Source organism: Urocampus carinirostris, chromosome 6 (assembly GCF_059441175.1).
Source record: "Urocampus carinirostris isolate Australia breed hairy pipefish chromosome 6, RoL_Ucar_1.0, whole genome shotgun sequence".
NCBI lineage: Eukaryota > Metazoa > Chordata > Actinopteri > Syngnathiformes > Syngnathidae > Urocampus > Urocampus carinirostris.
This window is the reverse complement of record NC_142354.1, coordinates 35,882,411-35,904,879: the sequence shown is the minus strand read 5'-3', so window position 1 is coordinate 35,904,879 and position 22,469 is coordinate 35,882,411. Positions and strand designations below refer to the sequence as shown.

Sequence of the window (22,469 nt, the reverse complement as noted above, 5' to 3'; positions counted from 1 at the left end):
GTTTATCAAAACAAGGCCTAGGTCCTTCGTCAGCACCCTGTAATCAAAATTCCCCAGCCAAAACACTCCGCACTTGGAACGGCGCGACCTGTCATCGAACTTAAGCCTTCTCTGTGAAAAATTCTCATTGTATTCAATAAATGTAACTTGTATAAAATCCTTTATAGTAAAATGTATATAATATAAAATCCTTCACCCTCGTCAAGTCAAGTCACATTTATTTATATAGCCCTTAATCACAAAAATGTCTCAAAGGACTGCACAGGATTACAATTACAAAATTGCACAATTACCTGATCTTAAACCAGCATGCGGGCAAGGAACAACTCAAAAACCTTGGTGTGAGGAAAAAAGAGAAACCTTGAGAAAGGACCTCACATGTGGTAATCCCCCTTCCAGGATTGACCAGGGTGAATCACAATTAACATTACTGTACAAAGAATAGTAAACACTAGGTAAGATGTTGAAAATGTCCGCAAAGAGCATGACAGCAACGATGCCCCCAGCCTGTAAACTAGTCCAGAAAGTCTATAACGGCCACGACGCAGCTTCCCATCTCTGCCAGCTGGTAAGTGCAGGGGTTGACATGCTTCAGGTCAGACGCTGGTCCGCTGACTCATCTTAAATCGTCCTTCTCCTTCCAGGCAGGCAGTCGGAAAAAGACAGGACAATACAGAATATGAGGTGGGCATCAAACATAAGCTTTGGAATAGAAGTGTGTCTTAAGCCTCGATTTAAAAACTTACGTTGAGGTTGCAGATCTTATCTCCGGAGGCAGGGCGTTCCATAACACCGGGGCCCGGATGGAGAACGCTCTCGAGCCTGCAGACTTCTTGGCTCTCGGAGTCACAAGTAGACTGGCATTTTCCGAGCGCAGACTCCGTGCAGGAACATAGGGGGGAATAAAATCAGAGAGATAAAAGGGTGCAAGCCCATCCAAACATTTATATATTAATAAGAGAACCTTAAAGTCACATCTAAAGTGGACTGGGAGCCAGTGCAAGTTGGCCAATACAGGAGTAATATGCTCAAACTTTTTGGTCTTAGTCAAAAGTCCTAGTGTAGTGTAGGTTTTAGATCAGGGGATTTGTGATATTAAATTGTGGTTTGCAATAATATGTGGTCTGTGTGGCCCTTTGAGACTTTGTGATTAAGGGCTATACAAACAAACATGACTTGACTTATGTTCTGACATGCGTACAATTATTCGTGTTACGTCATTATTGTTACAACGATACGGCGCCGTAAACCGAGCACCCACATAAACCCAACCTATATGGTTTTATTGACGAACTCGTTTGAATAAAAACTGAATTGGTGTTCCAAAAGAAGCTCAGAATTCGGATTTGCAACTCCAAAGCTCGCAGGCACCAGTTGGGAAGGCTGATTGCTTTGCTGCAGCGTGGGGTTTCCCAGCGATGACTGCAGGGTCACCGCGCCCATCTCGACGTTCGATGGCCGGGCGAGAGTGCTTCTTCATCGGCAAAGGGCACGCGTTCGACTCGGCTTAGTGGCAAGGTTGGCAGTTGTGAACTGTTGCTAACAAATTTTGAATCTCGTCCATTTCCCCCCCTGTTTGTCTTTGTTCTGTACGAGGTTTGTGGGTGTGATCCCCCCCTCACCCTCCTTTCCGCCCTCCTCCCTCCCTCATCTCCGGTTGGTCGACTGTTTGGCTCTCTGCTTCCTCGGCAAAGCGACGCTAGCTGGGGCTGGCTAGTTCTTGAGCTAGCGGTGGGGGCTCTTCGCTGACTTTTGAGGGCTCATCTCTTTTCTCGGTCAATGCAAAAAAGCACATTGACAAAGGTAAGATGATTGTTAGTGACCTGATTGCCGTTTTGATAGCGGCCCTAGTCAGCTTGCATGAGTTTGGGTAGTGTGGCCGAATTAAGCCGCTCGGGGGTGGGGTAGCGCTAGCCATAGCCTCTTAGCCATCTAAGCCAGTCGCTGTTTCAATGCAAGAGCCCAAAATTGGCTTCATTGGCCTACTTCACCATGAGCTTTAGTTTTTGCCCGTGAATGAAACAAAATCATATATTTTCCACGATGGAGTGTACCGTTAACCTGGCCAGGTTTGGTGTCAACCACGGCCGAACCGTTGGCTCCACTCTCCGGCCTCCCCCTCCCTTTGCAGCCCATGATAATCCCTTCAAGAATAATCAAAACTACAGAGAATAAGTTATACATTTTCAGTGTTGACTATTCAAAACTTACGTTTGTTTAAAAGTGCAGTGATTTTTTTTCTGCAAGTGTTTGTGCATGCGCGTAGTAAGCATACATATATGTCGAAATTCATTTACAGTTGAAATTATATGATCAGGTAGTAATGAATATATTTTCCCGATTTATTTTCTTCCCATTTGATTCGAAATGCTGCAGTTTACGTGCAGTTAATTGATTATGTATCACTGGAGCTTGCTGGGGCGTAATGAATGTGAGTTGCGGCGTTAACACCCTTTTTGCCTTGGAAGGTAGAATCTCCGCTGCAGTTTTTACTTTGAAAATCTGCCATTAATTCTAGATTTTCCCCAATAAAAACGTTGATTGGGGGAATACGCGCTAACGTGTCCCATTCGGTAGAAGGATAAATTCAGGGCCGTGTTCTCCGCCCAGCCCAACCGACCGACCTTGCATATTTCTGGAAAAAGACTTGTGAATAAACACCGTGACGGTCCTAATCGTATCAAACGGACGCCGTGTGCTTTAACGAGATTGTTTAGTGTGCGAGTAAGTGGATTTGTGCAGACTCAGTGGCCTCGCCAGAACCCGTTCAAATGAGCGTTTCCTCCCTACGTTTGCTTTGCTGTAATTGCGGAAGGACGGGCAATATTTGTATAAATTGCATTTGTTTGGCGATCCGTTCGATTTCGAGCGTGTACTAAGTCAGAACCAAATCAAGTGACCAGTAGCTCGATGTGAATTGGAACGATCGGAATCTAACATGCCACTCTACCCTGGCTGCGGGCCGACCCACTTCAACTCGCTACATGCTAAGCTAACTAGCGGACAGTCACAGGGAAGGCAAGATGGCGTTGAGCTGCATCTTCTCTGAAAGCACTACAAACCATATAGCTTTATAACCGCGGGGCAACTAGAGAACTGGGCCTCAAACTTGTTATTTTCATGAGTGCTTTCTGCTTTTAGTCTTGTGCGTCACAGACTCTTCACGAATTATAATGGACAACTATCTTCCAGGCATGCAAATATAACGCAAACAATCACAGTTGTAGTTGAATCATTGTAGCGCACGCCTGGCGCTCAGATCAAGTGCCATTATTTATTTAACCAAGGATAACGTACAAGTTGCGTTAAAATAGTTTGCTGGGTGACTAAACTAGTCCTGAATTAAGAAAGACTATATAAAGCACTGCCTATCCCATGCAAAAAACATTACCGGGGACCCCTCTCACCCCCATCATGGACTGTTCACTCTGCTAGCCTCTGGGAAGAGGTACTGCAGTGTGCGGTGCAGGACCACCAGGCTCCGCAATAGTCTAGTCCCCCTGGCCATTAGACTGTTAAATGGTCAATCTAACATATAGTTAACTTAAATCTAAACGGCTGCTAATCTGACTTTTGCACTACTGGCAGTTTTTTTTATAGCTTGCCACTCCTTGCACATTGCTCTCTGCACTATTGTAATTACAGCGTTATTGTTACAGTGTTAATGTTACTGTGTACCTGACTTGTTAACCTGACTGCCCATATTGCACATCTGGTTAGCTACTCTTCTTGCACTATCGGCACTATGGTAAAATACTACACGTAGCCAAAATACAATACAACATTATTTATATCTGTACATTCAAGGAAACTGTGGGGGTCAGATGCATCGACATTTCGTTCTGTATACACGTGTACTAGAATGACAATAAAGTAGATCTGAATCTGAATCTGAAAGAGGGATAAAAGCATGCTAATTATATGATGGCTATGCGATTGCTTTCCAAATCCAGGTAATTGTGATAAGCAGGTTATGTGTAAAAGAATTCAGCTGAAAATCATCCTCTTTATGAATGGAGAAGCATATTTCCATTGCCCTACTTGGCTTCGCCAGCTGTTTGTGTTAGTGGACATGCATGGGATTATACACTCATTGAGTGAGGATTTGAGCTCTTTGGGATTAAGGATTTTGCATGATAATATTACTGGTTATGATTTCCCCCACCCTACCCCACATGTGATCCAGCTTATTGATACATTGTCTCAGTGACTTGGCATTTGTGCCACTCAGTCACTGAGCAGACACTTCAACTGGAGAGGCCAGTGCAGAGCAGCCTGTGAGATCCCCAATCCAGGCTGTTTACTAGCTCTTTTAGTTTATCAGGCAGTCAGCTGACCCTGATCAGGCGCTTGGGAAAGGAGAAGTGACGAAGGAGAGGAAGTGCAAGCACCCACAGAGGTCAATGGGGAAATAACACAAGTACAGAACTGTGCTGTACATACGTTTCAAGGCACCGATTGCATTGTTTAATGATGTGCCTCTTTCATGGCAGGTAAAATGTGATAGACTAGTGTGCATAAATAGCAAAGCAAATTTACTCAGAATTTTGTCATGAGACAAGAGGAATGTCACTTACAGTGTGCATCTCTATGTTAAATGATTCAATGCATTTTCAAAACCAAAGTACAGTTTTTCAAGTGTGAAAAATATCTAAATGTAATACTCGGGTTGTAAGAATAATAGGAAGTGGGCGGGACAAAGGGGGGTATGACATGCGTTTAGGGACCACTTGGCCCAGGAATCGAACATGGATATCCTGCACACGCTCAGGACAAGTAACGAATATGCAACCATTGGACTCAACACCTCCTCGTAAAGCTATAGCCAGAACCGCTACCTGTCCAGTTCATTTTGGCCATTAATTGTCTTGATTGAATGAATTATTTTGGCCTTTTAGCTTGTACAGCAACCAAGATTACATGTTTGTCATTTTTAAAAGATAGTTTGAATCTAGCACACTATATTTATAGTATATCATTTAAATGGAAATGCTCCTTTTTATTAAAGTTTATTGTACATTTTACCAAAACTTTGAAGTTAGATATTAAGCAAACCAATTATTTGTGCACATGCGAAAATGATTCATACAAACCATTGATATGAAAATAATTTTCAAGGTGAGAAAAGTAGTCCGTCATCAGTGTATGCTATTACTTGGTAATCTCATTCCATGACACAGGTATTATAAGATTAATATGTAAGAGGATGATTGTTGGACAAAGGCTGACCAATCAGAGACATTGCACAGACCACAAAACTCTTAAATGTGTTTCTGAAAGTTATCAATCGGGAATACTGCTGTACAGGTAAAGTGGTGGGTTGCTTCGTGGTCAATAGTTTAGGTGCGTGTGCGTATTTTGATGTGCAAGTTGAAGTAATGACAATTTTTGGGTTTATTGCCTCTGTCAAAAACAATAGGCTTTCCTTATTTGATTTAAATCAGATAAACTATGCAGGTAAAAAAACATATCGGGTTAGAGGGTGGGCGGAGTCTAGAAATAAACATGTTTTTCTTTTGATTTGTGATTGTCATATTTTGTGCTAAGATTACCATTGAGAATGGGTGCTTTGTAATTTTGTTGTTTTTCTTGATTTCCCATTAGCAATTTAAAATTTGAACCGTTATCGTTGTAATCTGTTGTTTTCTGCCTGTTGTCAAATGGCCCGACATGGAAGAGGCAAATAGTCTGCACATTTTCAAACACTTAAATGTCATCTGCCTCCTAATGTACTTCTTGTTGAATAATTGATACCATCGATCCAAGCGTGCAAAATGTTCTTTGCAGTTTTGTCGTCACCATGTTTGTGTTGCACTACTTGGCAAATTTGGGGCTCTTTATCCCTCTAACTGGAGCTTACGGGTTGACAGTTCTAAGATCCTTTTTGTATATTATAAATTAAACGAGGAAAAAACACTGCTGAAATACAAGTTTTCTCTATTTTTTTTTTTATTTCTATAATAAGGTATTGATTACTTGGCAAATATTTGGAGTAACTAGGGATTGAGGTCATTGGGATGACAACTACTTTCCCATATCAGTTGAACGATGTGTCTCAAACGGATTTGTCTGGCTCAAGTTTTGGGATTATGCCATGACATTGAAAGTGCAACATAAGCCTGACCTGTGAACTGTACGGGTTATCCTTGTATCAGCATTTTGGGCACTGTAGGAGGTTGTTGCTGAGGTTAGTCAATTGGCTTAATTTATGCAAAATGTAATGTTTCTTTCCCTCTACAGACCAAGTGCCCCTATAGCTGGAGAGAGGTAACCCAAAAAGAAGTTAAAAATGAGTGAACTGGACCAGTTACGCCAAGAGGCTGAGCAGCTCAAAAATCAAATCAGAGTAAGAAAACTTTTTTTTTTAATACAAATCAAATGAGCACTGTCCAAAAGAGATGTTTTTTTTTTTTATTACTTTACAGGATGCCAGGAAAGCATGTGCAGATGCCACGCTATCACAGGTAAACTATCACATCTTTATAACTTTTAGATTACTTTATAAATGACAAGGCACAGGCCCCCATGAGTTAGCCCATTTCTTTATGTGTGACCACCCTTGTACAACTCAATGGCGTTGAGCAAATGTTAAATGCAGCACGTGATACTATTATACAAAAAAATATAACTTTCCAAAGAACCCAAATATGCTAGTGGTAATTGTCCCATCTCAGTATTGAACATGCATTTTGAATTTGCTATAATTAAAAAACTACAATTTTTATGTTGCTAGCTTTTTCGGACCTGTGCGACTATAATGTTAGACACGTGACAATCTTTAGGACATTCAATACAGCTTTTGATTACAAAGGTTGGGATAAGAGTATTTGAATCCCCATTTTTGGTAAATGTGCGGCTTTCTTTTCAAAGAACGTTGAACAGCCTCGCTTACCTGCTTAGCAGGAACCATCAGGAATTGATTTAAAAATAGTTCATACTGGTTTGCGTGTTGCTGCACTGAGAGTTCAATTCCTATATACTAAAAAAACAATGAAAACAAAGGCTGGGTTTTGGACCATGATCCTGTTTTGAAAGCCCACAAACACACGTGAGACATCATTTACAAAGATTAAAATTCGAACATGGATAGATGTGTCAAGTAGCATTAAAATGACTAATGTTGACAAATGTAATTGCATGATATGCTTCATACCTTTTTGTACACCTTTTAGTTACTAATTTCAGTTACTAGTGATGCTTTGATTTGGGTGAACCTTTGTTCTAGCTGGTGGGGAACCTTAAGTAGTGTCAAAAGTACTTTTATATCCACTCCTACCTTTTATCATATTTTCCCATCTTATAATAATAGTTTGAAATGGTTACTAGGATCTGAAGAAATATCCCAACAGTAGACAGGCTGTGGAAATGTGAGTAGATATTGATTTTGAGAAGCTGTGGGTGAAAATGGTCTTAATATATTTTTTTTCAGTATCCTGTCACTGGACATTAGTCCACTCTGATTGGTTTGCCCTTGGGAGGCTGACGTAATGTCTGGATTTGTCTGCTAGTTTGCTTAGTTGATAGGCAGAAACAATGAAAACCCCATGTAAAAGAGTCAATTGTCTACGGCTCCTTGAGGAAAACGCTGACTATTTCTGATTTTGAAAAAGAAACTGGATTCACCCCCCCTCCTTTCTCTTTGTCAGATCACTGCTAACATTGACCCGGTTGGCCGAATTCAGATGCGTACAAGACGAACACTGAGGGGTCATCTGGCCAAAATCTATGCCATGCACTGGGGAACCGATTCCAGGTAAACATTGTGGTATAGTCTACATTTCCTATCTAGTATGGATGAATTTTAATAGGATCAAAAAATGGACCGTGTGTTAATGGGAAAAATAACAACAACCTAATATTTGTATAAATGTGTTTTTCAGGCTTCTGGTGAGTGCTTCTCAGGATGGCAAACTCATTATATGGGACAGCTATACTACAAATAAGGTAAAACACGTTTTCTAATTTCATCAAGCAAGTGTAATACAATCTTTTAGGCTTGGTGTTGTTTGAAACATGCACTGTCAATTTCCGTTGTAGGTCCACGCCATTCCACTTCGTTCTTCCTGGGTCATGACGTGTGCCTATGCACCATCAGGAAATTACGTGGCTTGTGGCGGCTTAGACAACATCTGCTCCATTTACAACCTGAAAACCCGTGAGGGTAACGTCCGTGTTAGCCGCGAACTTGCAGGACATACAGGTACTACCTCAATTTTTCTTGCACAGACGTCTATTTAGGCTGTGCACATTATTCCAAGTTCACAGCACGCAAATGTCGCAAAGTGTGTATTGTAAAGTAACAAATGTACATTATCATCATTGAATCTAGGTTTTCATTGTCCAAAACCAAATATTTGTTGCCAACAAATGACAACTTTTTCCAATGGTGTAGCGTAAGAGGTTACTTCAGCACGAGAGTTGCAGTATTTTTTTGGGCCTGAGGTGTACTGTAATAAGTGTCACTGTGTCAAACACTGTCATTGGCTTCATACATGATGAATATGTGCCTGCATGCTAGAGATTTGTATTTTAAGGGAAACAAAAGTGACTTTAATTTAGTTCTAAGATTTGAGAATGTATTTGTCTTTATTCTACAAATCTAAACCAAGTAAGACTGCAGCTCTAAGCGACTTATTTCTTCTGGCTGAAATTTCTTTAAACTTGTCTTTATTGATTTATTGTTTAAAAATGGAATGCATAGCCTTTTGAGCTATTAATTTTTAACCTATAAAATGGGTGTTTTGTTTTCCACACCACATCATTAGAAATTATGTTATTGCAGGTTTCAATCTCATGTTTATTATTTGAATTTTAAATAAATGCTTTTCATAATGAGATCTGTAAACCAAGTAAAACTGCTGCTCTCAGCGACCGATATTTCCTGGCAAAAAAAAAATTCAAATTATTATTTTTTTCTGATTTGATGTTTAAAAAAATCTAATGCATAGCCTCGTGAGCTATTGATTTTCAACCTAGAAAAGAGTGTTTCATGTTTTCCACACCACTTCATTAGAAATTATCGTATTACACGACCTAATCTCATGTTTATTTTGTGAACTTTAAATAAATGCTTTTCATAATGAGATTTGTAAAGGTTTGGCTCGACTGACACTTAAAGCACATATAAAAAATATATTTGGTACAAGTAACCAAATATTTAGATCACTGACTTGGTGTTTGCCTCCTTTTTAGGATACCTTTCCTGCTGTCGTTTTCTTGATGACAACCAGATTGTTACGAGCTCGGGTGACACCACCTGGTAAGTAAAGGCAGAGTGTTTGGATAAGCCATTTAATGGATGTCCCTGGCTTATAAGAGCATATGTACTTTTAACAGTGCACTTTGGGACATTGAAACCGGCCAGCAGACGACCACGTTCGCCGGGCACACGGGTGACGTGATGAGCCTCTCCCTGGCCCCGGACTCTCGATTATTTGTTTCCGGTGCCTGTGATGCTTCGGCCAAACTCTGGGATGTGCGAGAGGGCATGTGCAGACAGACCTTCACTGGCCACGAGTCTGACATCAATGCCATCTGTGTAATTTTACATCAATATTTGCTATACACAAAACACGTCAGATATAAATATTTAATTTTTCAATACACATCGGTGTGTATACTTGTAAATTCTGAACTACAAGCTGCTACGTTTTTTTTTTTTACATTTCAAACACTGTAGCTCTAAATACGGCAAGCTGCTCTTTTCGACAACGCACACGCTATGAATACTGCAGCGTCTTCTGAAAACATTTCAGGCTCTTCGAGAGAAATAAGTTCATGTTTTTGCCCTAATTATTCACATATTAGGGACAAAACGGTGGCTTTAGCAGCCGTTTCCATATTAACAACGTAATTACAATATTATCACCCATAATTCAATTCATACATCCGAATTGAACAGCTTTGGAAGTTATCTTGTCAAAAACCCTACACCTTTTTGTATCTTCCGTGTAAATGTCAGGTCACTGGTTTCCTTTAATCCTTAAGGAACAATGGCAAGCAAATGCAATTTGGTCCTTAACGGCAGCAACGACCAATAACAACATAAAAAGACACGTGTGTGTGTGTGTGCGTGGCAAACTGGTACTATTCTCCAAAGTATGGTTGGCTTAGCGCTGTCACCAAAAATTTTTAAGTGGTGCTTCTTTTTGGTAGTAAATGAGTACTAGTTTTTGTGATCACCACCTTGAATGTTCGCATGATCTGAAAACACGCAATGTAAACAGCTCAGAGCGGAACTGAAAATCGTAGCCATGCGGTAGGCGCCAGGTGTGTGCCGGCTAAAAATGTATGAAATGTTCATTTTTATGGTTGTTAAACCTGCGGCTTTAAACTCGTTGCGGCTCGTACAAAGACAAAATTGAATTTCGTTCTTCAACTTGAGCATGCGGCTTTTAATCAAGTGCGCTCTGCGGCCCAGAATTTACGGTAATCTAATAAATTAATCTAAACGCATTCACAATTTGGCCAGTTTGTTCTAACGTTTAGAAATAATAGGTGAACTGTAAATGTTCACTTGGAATTTTCAACTGCACTCACAAAACGTTTTGGTTATGTGGATTTGTCTGTTGTGTGATAGACTAATTTCCTCTTATTTCATGTTGTAGTTCTTTCCCAATGGCAACGCCTTTGCCACTGGCTCGGATGATGCCACCTGCAGGCTGTTTGACCTGCGTGCCGATCAGGAATTGATGATCTACTCTCATGACAACATCATCTGCGGCATCACCTCTGTGGCGTTCTCCAAGAGCGGCCGCCTTCTCCTGGCTGGATATGACGATTTTAACTGCAATGTGTGGGACACCCTGAAGGCCGACCGTGCCGGTAAATTCAGTTATTAAAAAGTCCTTTCTTCAATCTCGAGCACCACCCATTTGCCACAAGATATCTTCAAAGCTGCTTCCTTGAATATGTTTGACATAAGTTATTTTCTTATCCACATTTTGAACACAACGTATGATTTGATATAATATTTTAGTGAAAAATACTCTTGATTAGAATGGTTATATTTTTGTTTTTGTTATTACGCCCATGGAAAGGCAGTAGTATATGCTGTTGGGCCTGAGTAGTTAAGCTTTTGTAGCCATGGCAACTAGGGCGGCGAGAACCATGGGACTCGAGTGGCTTGTACTTGAGGGAGTGTGCTTGTGTGTGTGTGTAGGGGAGGGTGCAAGCACATGCCTGTTAAGTTATATTCACTCAAATTAGTAGCAGGTCAAACACTAATCTGTGTATTTGGCACATGGGCATGTCTACCACTACAAATGCTGTTTTGTGGAAAAAAAAATAGTATCTGTTGCATGGCATAAGAATTTTAAGCACAACTGAACATAAGAAATTTCATAAGATCGTGTAGTCTAGGGGTTCCCAACATTGGTGCCTGCGGGTAACCTCCCATAATTACCTGAGAAGCTCATCGACTGGTTCTGAAAATGTACCATGGGTCATTGTGATTTTCTAGGAAATGTGATTTCTAACTGGCATGTTAAGTGCGTCATTGAACCCATTTTAACCTCTTAATAATTACAACTTTATTAATAAGATGGTAACAACATGGTAATAATGTTATTTTAGAAATGCTTATCAAACTGGTAGCCCTTTGAGCTAACAAGTAACAAAAAAGTAGCTCTCTGCTTCAAGAAATTTGGCCATCAAGTGGCCCTGTAGCGTCATACTGCTTAGCTGGACAAACTCAAAGATCAAGTCTGAAAAAAGACTAATAAGTGAAAATGTATGTACATGTTTTTTTTTTTATGACCCCTCCCCCAAAGAAGACAGATACATAAATATTTGGTAATTATTTATCAGGGATATGTTGGCCTAAAGAAGTTTTTTTTTTTCCCCCTAAACCTTTTTAGGTGTGTTGGCTGGCCATGACAACCGTGTGAGCTGCCTGGGTGTGACTGATGACGGCATGGCAGTTGCCACAGGATCCTGGGACAGCTTCTTGAAGATCTGGAATTGAAGCCTGAAGGTTATATTTCACCATTTACTTGTCAAGTCATGTTTATTTGTATAGCCCTTAATCACAACGAGTCTTAAAGGGCTGCACGGACTACTAATTATTGGAAACTACAGATTATTATTACACCATTTTCCGATCTAAAACCTACATGAGGGCAAGGAAAAACTCAAAAACCTCAACATGAGAAAAATTAAGAAACCTTGAGAAGGGACCGCACATTTTATTTATCCAACTTTCATTCAGGCAAATTAGATACATCAATACTACCCTTTTGGAGTAGTAGAAATATTAATTGAAGACGCTCATTTCACCAATCAATAATACTAGCTGTAATTGTGACCGACTGCAATAGCATACTGCAGGATAGATTTAAAGTAAACCTTGTTTAGGAGTAGACCATTGGTGTAAAAAGACTACCATCTATACAACACAAACCTTAAAAGTGGATTTTTTTTTTTCTTTTTAATTTACGGTTGCCTCTCGTCCTTGCTCAATAGATGTCCTTTTAACTCCAAAGCCGACTGGAAGACCATTACAACTTCAGAATGTTCACAGCATCTTCTTCAACACTGTTTAAAACTGACTTGGACACCACAAAAAATGTTGAAGGGAAAACCAAGCCTTTCCTACACAAAGAAGAGCACAATTGTCTTATCACCTAATTAAAGAAAGGATCTCCTGTGGTATTGAATCAGAAACTTGTGCATTCCTTCTCGGACCATTTCATTTTACCTTGAAAGAAAAAAATACAACAACACTATCATCCCATTCAAAAGTATGTGTCTTGAAAGAAGATGTAATTGTACAAATTATTTAACTTTTTTTTTTTTTTTTTAAGAATTCCAACGGTTTGTTACTCTCAATGGCTTCTGGGGTGGGGGGCGGGGGTTTGTATTTCTTTAGTGGAATTAGATTTGTTTGAATGACAGCTTGTCCTTTCTAATCCATTTAAATCACCTATGAGCGGCGAAAAATAAAATCATGCAGAAAATTAATAATATAAAAATGTGTGGATCATATTACACAAGCAGCTTTTCCAAAATGTCAATTTATATACTAGCCGTTTGTTTTTGTTTTCTCATCACAGCCTTTTTGCACACAAAAAAGCTTTGCATCTTGACTAATACAATGGTAACTAACCAAGCACATGCTGTGGGTTATGAATGCTCATTCCAATACAAAGAGAGGTTCTTTAGTCCATATTTGTCCAGTTATTCATCAATCAAACCCTCACCCCCAGACCCAAAACTATTGTACACGCCTTTTATTTTGGGGTTTGAAAAGCTGGTGTAGCAAGGCGCTGGTGCAATAGTTACCTGGGGTGGGGATAGATGTAGTAATTGGATTTTATGACTTGGGTTGGGTTAGATATGGTGGTAGGCTCTTGTGTTAAGTATCCACTTTTTGAGGTAAACACTTCACCTGAATAAATAGACTCTTCCTATGCTCGGGACTGCGGTTGCAACTCTGTGAATGAAATGTACAAAAACAAATGTGTCTGAAAAAATGGTCTGTTTTTAAGTTAAAACATTTACTTTTGTTTGACACGACTTAATTTAGATGTGCATGCTGTAGACTTGCTTTCGGTGGTGCTAAATAATTAAATAACAGGCGAATAAAAGTCCTAAATGGAAAATAATAAAAACATTCTTAAAAGGAGTCAATTTACTGATTAAACCTAATCCAAGTACTTTTGGGGCACCGATTGCATACTCATAACTGGTAATGCTATGCACCAGAGTGACCAAGAGACTTCATATGGAGGATCAAGTAGGGCTTACCAGTTTAATGGCAATTTAAAAGATCACAAATGTAATACTTGTAATATTTCTATTCTTTGGGAGGCATTTTCTCCTTCCTTCACTCAATGGAATAAAAAAAACAAAGTAGTTTCCATATTAAAGTTTTTGCTATTTTGTTTCTTTTGGTCTTAAATTGAAAAATTGGAACACCTGGATGACAGTTCACTGTATACAGAAGCACTTTTGTTAACGTGACATTCTCACTTTTTACTTTCTCTGCAATGATGTATTTCAATAAATGTGATGTACTTTTGTGTGTGGCCACAAGTGAAAATGCGATTCAACTCCAGATGGATTTTCCTGCTCCCCCACACCTTCTTTCCATGAATATACTAGAGCTCTGCACCCTTATGTAGCTTTCCACTTTTTTTTGTATTTTCTTTCAGTCTGTTGGTGTTCCACAGTGAGCTGGATGCAAGATAGATACTGTACTAAAATGTACTGTTATTGATCGAAGATGTAATAAAAAGCTGTTTGAGAGTTAACCATAGTGTTGGATTCTGTTTTGATGCTTTCTGTCCAGAGAGTGATCACTTAGCGAGTTTATTGGTTTTTTGAATTTTCTCCAAGAACTGCATTTCACTCGTTTTTGAATATTTTTCATTGACTTATCTTCAATTATCAATGCGATATTTTCTGGCTGACCTGGAAAGGATAAAGGGTATATGAAAATAATGGCCTATTGCCGTCAAGACAAGCTACCAGTCGAAATTTGCGTTAATGAGACAGTATTTGGCTGCTAGGCCACTGTTTGATGTAGTGCAACCAAAAACAATAACTGAAAAAATACAAACCGTGGAGACTGAGAGTGATTGATTCGAATCAATGTCTTTTTTGCCCTGTCTTTTAGAGGTCTTTGGCTTCCCGTAGCAGCACGATGGTGGACAATAATGCCAACTCCCTTTAAATGAAGCTCATTGTATCTCAAATAAATGCCGATTTCTTGACCTACAAATTTTTAAAAATGCATAATGGAATGATAGTATAGTACATGTATTTTTGCTTATTTTAATCTAATGAATGTATCTTTTTATTATATTACTTCTTTGAGGCGCTTAATTATATACACCATTTCTTTAAAATAGACCAAACGTAGTAGAACGTGTGGGGAAAAAACACTAGCTTCGGAACCAAATCAGATGCAGACGTGCGCTTTACACCGTACATTTTAGATGGTGCAGGAGTTGACGTCTTTGAAATTAACTTTGATTTTGAATTGTATTTATATAATTGTGTTACGCAAACGACAACACTATCGCTATATGATTTATGTGCCACGAGGTGTGCGATCCGATTAATCTTAACGGCCTTCAAATGATTCCATGACGATTTCATTGTTTACAAAACATAAAAATAGGTGGTCGGCCATCTTGCTATATTTTCAGCAAGAGGGGCTGTGTGGACTTCACCACATCGGAACGCCAAACGGGGGTGCTAAATAAGTTGGAAACACTTGGATTAATACAAGTGAAAAAATAATTCAAACGTTCTTTAGTAAAGAAAATGTACAAGAGACTTTGGTTTCAGTTCAAAAGTGCTTTGCTTGGACACTACGACAATAGTCAATTTAACGAGGGAGAAAATAACAAATTCACCCCCTTAATAAAAATCCGTCCGTTTTTGATGACGCACTTCCTGCTTCTCTAAGGTAAACTAGTTTTAGAGAGCGGTGCATATCAGTGTTCGTTTTGCACCTCGTGGAACAGCAACAAATACACTTTGTTGTCTTACTGGGTGAGATATTTTAGAAAAACTGAATTGAAGTCGAAAAGTGTCAACTCGGGAATTTTATTGTCCCTTTCTGACTTTTTGTGGATCTTAATGCATTCGAGAGCTACTTTTAGTGCGTTGTTGACATTCTTCACTGTTGAGCGAACAAAGAACTGACACGCATGCGCAAATCTATTCTTTGTCGATAAAACTTTGTATCTTTTATAGTTCTTACTAAAAACGGACATTGCATTAAGTATTTGAATTTACACATTTTATTTGTAAGTCGTATTAGTTGCGACTAGTTACATTTGCTTTCGTAACTTCGGAAAAATGGCCGAGGTATATGTTCGAGTGGCGGAGGAGGAGAACGAAGAACCTATGGAGATCCCGTCTGAGGACGACGGCACCGTTTTGCTGTCCACGGTGTCGGCCCAGTTTCCTGGAGCGTGTGGCCTCCGGTTCCGAAGCCCGGTATCCCAGTGCATGCGCGGTGTGCGCATCGTCGAGGGCGTCTTACACGCACCGGAAAACGGCTGGGGGAACATGGTGTACGTGGTCAATTATCCCAAAGGTAAAAGTCCCACTTGTGGTTCTTTGTTTAGTTTCAGTTTCTATTTTCTTCAATTACGGACCCCCCTGATAAATAGTTTTTCACCCCAGTATTTTCGTTGCGTCACTTTGTCATTACACCCAAAAACTGTGCCCTAAAACAGGGGTGTCAAACAAATTTCCACCAAGGGCCACTTCAGTGTAATGTGTGCCCTAAAATGGACTGATGTAACTTATAAAAATAACTAAATGTAATTGGTACATAAGAAATACTCCTCCTTCATATAAAGTAACACTGAATTTATTATTCAGGCCACAAACATTACAGTTGCATTGTTAAACCAGGGTTCCTGCGGATCCTTAAAAAGGCATCAAACTCATTATTCTAAAAATAAGGCCTTATTTGGCATTAAAATGTCCTTGACTTTTTGAAAGTCTCCAAAATGTGAACCCATACGATTTTACATTTGTTTGAACTGAAAGGATTTAATAACATTTATTAATTGTCTTCTTTTAAATAATTCACTGATTTATCGCATGACCACAATAACGGAACTATCAAAACAGTGACGTGGTTTGTGTCGGACGCATGTTTCCCGACAATACACATAGCAACATTTTACAAGTCATGTCTTGTTTATTTGTATAGCCCTTAATCACAAGGAGTCTCAAAGGGCTGCACAGACAACATATTGCAAACCACAGACTATTATTACACATTCTCCTGATCTAAAACCTACATGAGGGCAAGGAAAAACTCAAAAACCTCAACATGAGGTAAATGAAGAAAGACGCTTACTTTGGATCATGGGTGTAAATTTAATGAGAAGTGGCTGTCTAATGAAAGTTTTTCGCACTGGCTAAAAGCTGTCCCAGGTAATGAGTACAAGGCATGATGTATTGTGCGCAAGAAATGTTTGTGTGTGTTTTTTTTGTCGACTTAGTCTTAAATTAGAATTTCAAAAGACATTGAAAACTTCTTGAAAAGTCTTAAATTTAACTGGCCATAAGCTGTCGGAACCCTTTAAACTGTCACAACATCTATGCACTGTTTTATAAATTAAACACAGTGATACTTGTACATACGGCGGCCTGGTGGTTACAACACAGCCCCACGGTGGCTGCAGTGACCCAAGCGGCAATGGCTTGATACATCTGGATAATTTTGTCCAATCAATAAAAATAAGGGGAAAAAATGGTGGTGCCAAATTCAGAAAGTATTGGTTTTGCGCAAAGAATCGATTTCATGACCTCCAAACTACTATAATTTGTAATGAATTATGTGATGACATTAAACTTGAAATGATCATAAAACAAAACAAATTGTACTTTTTGAATGTGTGCAATGCGGACTGTTTTTCTATGCAGATAACAAAAGAAAAATGGACGAAATTGATGCCTCATTAGCTGTGAAGATGAAACGGGGTGACATGAAAACGTCCGATCTGATTGTACTTGGCCTTCCCTGGAAAACATCTGAGCAGGACCTCAAAGACTACTTTAGCACCTTCGGAGAGGTCATCATGGTACAGGTATGACCGCTTAACCTGGATAAAACACAAATGAAGCACACACTCAACCCTTCAATCGCGCGTGTCCGTTTTTTTCCCTCGGTTAGGTGAAACGAGATGGCAGGTCAGGAAACTCCAAAGGGTTCGGCTTTGTGCGATTCACAGATTACGAAACCCAGGAAAAAGTCATTGCGCAGCGCCACATGATTGACGGCAGATGGTGCGACTGCAAGTTCCCCAACTCCAAAGTGAATATGGTAATGTCCCGACAAACTCAAAACTCCTCCGCAGCATAATACAACAGTGTTTACCGCCTTTTTTGCCGAACTTTACGGGGGTTTTGTTCACAGCAAGGACCAGACGAGCCGCTGAGGAGCCGCAAGGTCTTTGTGGGACGTTGCACGGAAGACATGACCACTGACGAGCTGAGGCAGTTCTTTATGCAGTATGGAGAAGTCACCGATGTCTTCATCCCCAAACCCTTCCGTGCTTTTGCCTTTGTCACGTTTGCCGATGACCAGGTGACTAAAAACTTTTGTCCATATCCTCAATATTAGGCATAAATCTGTCAAGATGAAGTCATGTGAACGAGATCAGGCTTTTCAAGAAAAAAATACATTTTCTAAATCATTAATATCTCTCTTTTAAGAGATTTACCAACCTAGCTCAAAAGTGTAAATAAGCATGGTCATTTTTAAAATAAAGCCAAGATTTTTTATTTTATGAATAGGGTTGCAAATATCCAACAATACCGTATCTAGACATCCTTTGGGGGGGAAAAGGAGCCCACGCATTTTTTTTCAAACCAATCTTCCGTCGCTTATCCTCAGTAGGGTTGCGGGGGTGTTATGGAGCCCATTCCAGCCGTCTTCGGGCAGTGGGCAGGGGACACCCTGAACTGGTTGCCAGCCAGTCGCAGGGCACACACAGACAATTCGCTCGCTCATTCACACCTAGGGACAATTTGGACCGGCCAATTAACCTGACATGCATGTTTTTGGAATGTGGGAGAAAAATGGGGTGCCCAGAGGAAACCCACACGTATTTAATGTCTTTCAAAGTTGGGTTCATCATCAGAGAGAGGTTTCACTTGTGTTTTTTTTCTTCTGGTTCTTAATATCTTTCAGAAAGACATTGTTTTCCCCATTGGTCATTCATTTTTGGTACCATGACCAAATATAGCTTGATAACAATAATATCGAATGCGTTTTTATATGTCATTATCACTGGTGCTCTATTAGTTAAATTCCAGGACTCTTGACGCCGCAACACGGGTTTGAATCTCGTTGCATTCAATGTTTTGCAATGGTGGTCAGCGATATTTTTCGACTGATCAATCACTGCACAAATGCAGTAATATACTGTTCTACTATAAAACTTTTTATAAGGAGCACCCAAACAGTCAACACCATCAACAGTATTGTAAGTTTGAATATGAGGCCTAAATTAAGCAATAAAAAAGAAAGTCATGTTGGGCAGGAACAAAATGTATCCATTGCTCATTAAATCTTGTAAATTGCTTCAACTTGGCCTAACACTAGTGTTCTGTTTCTTCCATTTAGGTGGCACAATCGCTGTGCGGTGAAGACTTGATCATCAAAGGCGTTAGTGTTCACATCTCAAATGCAGAGCCCAAACACGGCAACAGGCAGTTTGACCGCACGGCACGATTTGGGAATGGTTTTGGTGGCCAAGCATTCGGGGCAAACCGCAGCGGCATGGGGAACAGTACCAACAGTAACATGGGCAATTTTGGTTCCTTCAATCTGAACCCTGCGATGATGGCGGCAGCGCAGGCGGCCCTGCAGAGCAGTTGGGGTATGATGGGTATGCTGGCCAGCCAACAGCAATCGTCCTCGTCTGCGGGCGGGGCCGGTAGCAACACCTCCAGCCGAGACCAGAACCAATCATTCGGAGCGGGCAACAGCAACTACGGAGCCGGGTCTGCTAGTCTGGGCTGGGGAACGGGCGCAAACTCCTCGGGTGGCGGTAGCGGGTTTAGTTCAGGGTTCGGGTCAAGTATGGAGTCAAAATCGTCTGGGTGGGGTATGTAAATAAGTAAGTGTGTGCGTGAGGTAAGTGTTGCATAAGTAAGAGAAACACTTATTTTGGGTGTCGGCGTATCCGAACAAAATTTTGTACTTTGACAAACCCTAATGATTTTATTTAGAGCAGTGGTGGTCTTAACAGTAAGCAAAGAGGATCCCTATTCATGTGGTTGCCCATAGCATATGTATAGTTAAAAATTAACACGGCTCATCTTGTTTGCCAATACCTTGCCCTTTAAAGAGGCGGATATATTGGGTTTTGTTTTCTAATCAAAAATCCAGACCCTTTACTTAATAAGTGGGCTATATAATAAGTATTTATTTTTATTTTTTGGTACTGCGTTTTTTTCTATATTGGAGGTAAGATCGGGCCTAAAAAATCTAGCTTAATCCAGGCTAGTGGTATTAAAGACCAGCCCGGGTCAAACCAATTGACCAAACCTATAGCAAACCCGAAATGTTATTTTTTGTGAGGACCCAGGTGGAGGAAAGGTGATTTTAATGATAAAATGTTAAAGCCTTTCTTTAAAAACAAAACAAAATACAAGTTAAACAAGATCATAAACATTTTACCTTATTTTCACGACCATAGAGTGCATTGAATAAAAGGCGTAGTCTACGTAGCTGGTTCTATTTCTGTATTTAACACTATCATGCGGCCATGTTGCAACAACACAGACAAGCGTACACGTCTGCGTATTTAAAATTATGAAAGGAAAACTGAGTTTCGTTGAGGTTTTTTTAAGTATTGATTACAAAGTTAACACACATGGATAAAACACATTTTTTTCAAAAAGAGCTGGTGCAATACCCAGTTTGGTACTAACACATCAGACAGAACTGTCAAAATCCTCGTCCTCTGTTTATGATCAGAGCAGCTTGGCTAAGTCCTCAGTAAAGGCCCACTTTCTTAACTTTCAGTCACTTTCCATGCCATGCAGCTCCTCTGAAATACATTTTTTTTGCAAAAGCTCAAACAACAGACACTGTAGCCCAAGAGTCGACAATCCATACTTTTTATTATAACCCGCTGCAAGATTCTGCGCTGTCGGAGGCCCGGCCCGGATGAAATAGAAACCGTTTCACGAAACAAAAGCACCAAGACGATAACAGTAACCCTCAAATCACTAGATACGCTATGGCTTTACCTTCCATGAGTACTTCTGCAAACAATGCATTGTGTGTGATGTCACGTGTCCTCTTCTGCGCAAGCGGGACATGGTGGAGTTTAAACAGGAGTTGCTTAAAAGTTACAGGAGATCGCATACAAGTTGCATTTAGTTGGGAATGTAAACGGTCTCAAAAAAACATTGGATATCACCCGAAAATGTTGTCTTTGACTCAGCCAAGGCTCCAAGTCTCGATGCGGTCACCAAACCCTAAGGCCACCGAGCTGGTTTACGTCGGCCCACTTTACATCCCACACAGGGCGCGCTGCACAATTTGGAGAAAATCCGAGATTCATGCGCGCCTTATTGTCATAAAAGTACGGTGCATCTTTTATATTTCTGTGTCTGCAGAGGCTAAGTAAAAGAGACTGTGTGTATTATTTGACCAATAAATGTCTCTGTATGGTGTAGTGAAACCCCCCCAAAAGTGCTAAAAAGCAAAAGGATTAATACCAGGGTTCCTACAGCTTGAAGTTAAAGACTTTTTTTAATCAATCGAAACCAAACAAAAAATATTTCTTGCACACAATATGTCGCGCCTCGTACATATTACTTGGCACAGCTTTTAGCCATGGCGAAAATGGTTCGTCGGCCAGCCACTTCTCATTAAATGGACACTTACCCAGGGTCCAAGGTAAACGTCCTAAGTTGCTATGTGTATTATGGGTAAACCAAAGACATTCGTCTCCTCTCAAAGGCCCAACTGAAACCATGTCATTGTTGGATAGTTCCGTTATTGTGGTCACACGATCTTGCCAAGAAAGTTAATCGGTGAATTATTTAAATAGACAATTAATAAATACTACTAAATCGTTTTAGTTCACACAAACTCAAATCATAACTTGTTCCCATTTATAAGACTTTCAAAAATTTGATTCAAGACATTTTAATGCCAATTAAAGTCTTATTTTTAGCATGATGAATTCAAGGTCTTTTTGGACTCGTGCTTAAGATCTTACCTCTGATATACACATTTTGTTTAGGCATGTAAAGAAATTAAGTAAAGCATGTTTATTTTTTTTGTAATAGTAAGTCAATTCACGTTTATTTGTATAGCCCTTAATCACTAAGTCTCAAAGGGCTGCACAGACCACGGATTATTGCAAACTACACACTATTATTACACCATCCCCTGATCTAAAACCTAAATGAGGGCAAGGAAAAACTTTAACATGAGGAAAATGAAGAAACATTGAGAAGTAACCCTTGGAAGAAAAAATTGACACCTAATTGAGTAGCAACTAGTCATTTTTGTTCCCCGATTTCTTCTATCAATTTTAACCGGATTCTGTATTGTGTACTGTCATGATTTCCAATAAGGAAAATGCATGCCTATGCCGTAAACAATTTCCGGCACATTAGCATTGAGGAGAATCTGGTTGACGGTCTCAACATTTAAGTTCAAGTTCTATTTGCAGTCTAAAGTGGACAAAAGCCTTTATTGAACAAAATCTCTTCTGCAGTTGACCTCTCTTCCGTTTTCCTGTGAGGAAGCTCCGATACGGCAGCATTGCCGCGGGGGCGATAAAGCGCTATCACTCTCCCGCCTGTGTAAATGCTATGCCATCAAACAACGGCTTCACTCCGCATGTGCTCACGAGACGGTGGGTGTGTTTTCACTTTTTTCCTAAATCAACTTATGATTGGAGAGAACTGCGCAAGTGACATTTTTGGAATGCGGGGAGAGCCTGAGTGCGGGTGGCTTGTGGCGG

At 40.0% G+C, this 22,469-nt stretch overlaps 2 protein-coding genes across 5 annotated transcripts; both read left to right on the top strand.

Moving 5' to 3' along the window:
• The first annotated feature begins 1,359 nt into the window (after positions 1–1,359).
• gnb1b (guanine nucleotide binding protein (G protein), beta polypeptide 1b) lies at positions 1,360–14,252 on the top strand. Of its 4 annotated transcripts, XM_088338874.1 has the most exons (12): positions 1,360–1,518; positions 1,597–1,803; positions 6,241–6,346; positions 6,426–6,464; positions 7,647–7,753; positions 7,881–7,944; positions 8,038–8,200; positions 9,193–9,259; positions 9,337–9,538; positions 10,608–10,824; positions 11,859–11,974; positions 12,463–14,252. In XM_088338874.1, exons 3-11 carry the CDS (start codon positions 6,290–6,292, stop codon positions 11,963–11,965), a joined length of 1,023 nt encoding a protein of 340 aa, XP_088195000.1. In that variant the 5' UTR covers positions 1,360–1,518; positions 1,597–1,803; positions 6,241–6,289; the 3' UTR covers positions 11,966–11,974; positions 12,463–14,252. The 4 variants fall into 4 exon arrangements, with proteins under 4 accessions (XP_088195000.1, XP_088195001.1, XP_088194999.1 ...); XM_088338875.1 differs by lacking the exon at positions 1,597–1,803 and having other exon boundaries at positions 1,365–1,518; XM_088338873.1 differs by having other exon boundaries at positions 1,385–1,803.
• A 1,177-nt stretch (positions 14,253–15,429) lies between these two features.
• Positions 15,430–19,852, top strand: tardbpb (TAR DNA binding protein b). The gene is made up of 5 exons (XM_088338869.1): positions 15,430–16,051; positions 17,398–17,561; positions 17,648–17,797; positions 17,891–18,061; positions 19,103–19,852. The coding sequence occupies exons 1-5, from the start codon at positions 15,811–15,813 to the stop codon at positions 19,592–19,594; spliced, it is 1,218 nt and encodes a 405-aa protein (XP_088194995.1). The 5' UTR covers positions 15,430–15,810; the 3' UTR covers positions 19,595–19,852.
• Positions 19,853–22,469: the final 2,617 nt, after the last annotated feature.

Coding starts and splice junctions, on each gene's coding strand:
- gnb1b (XM_088338874.1), top strand. CDS start 6,290: ATGAGTGAACTGGACCAGTTACGCCAAGAGGCTGAGCAGCTCAAAAAT. Junction 8,201..9,192: donor CGAACTTGCAGGACATACAG/GTACTACCTCAA, acceptor CCTCCTTTTTAG/GATACCTTTCCTGCTGTCGT. Junction 10,825..11,858: donor CCTGAAGGCCGACCGTGCCG/GTAAATTCAGTT, acceptor AAACCTTTTTAG/GTGTGTTGGCTGGCCATGAC.
- tardbpb (XM_088338869.1), top strand. CDS start 15,811: ATGGCCGAGGTATATGTTCGAGTGGCGGAGGAGGAGAACGAAGAACCT. Junction 17,798..17,890: donor CCAACTCCAAAGTGAATATG/GTAATGTCCCGA, acceptor TTTTGTTCACAG/CAAGGACCAGACGAGCCGCT. Junction 18,062..19,102: donor TCACGTTTGCCGATGACCAG/GTGACTAAAAAC, acceptor TCTTCCATTTAG/GTGGCACAATCGCTGTGCGG.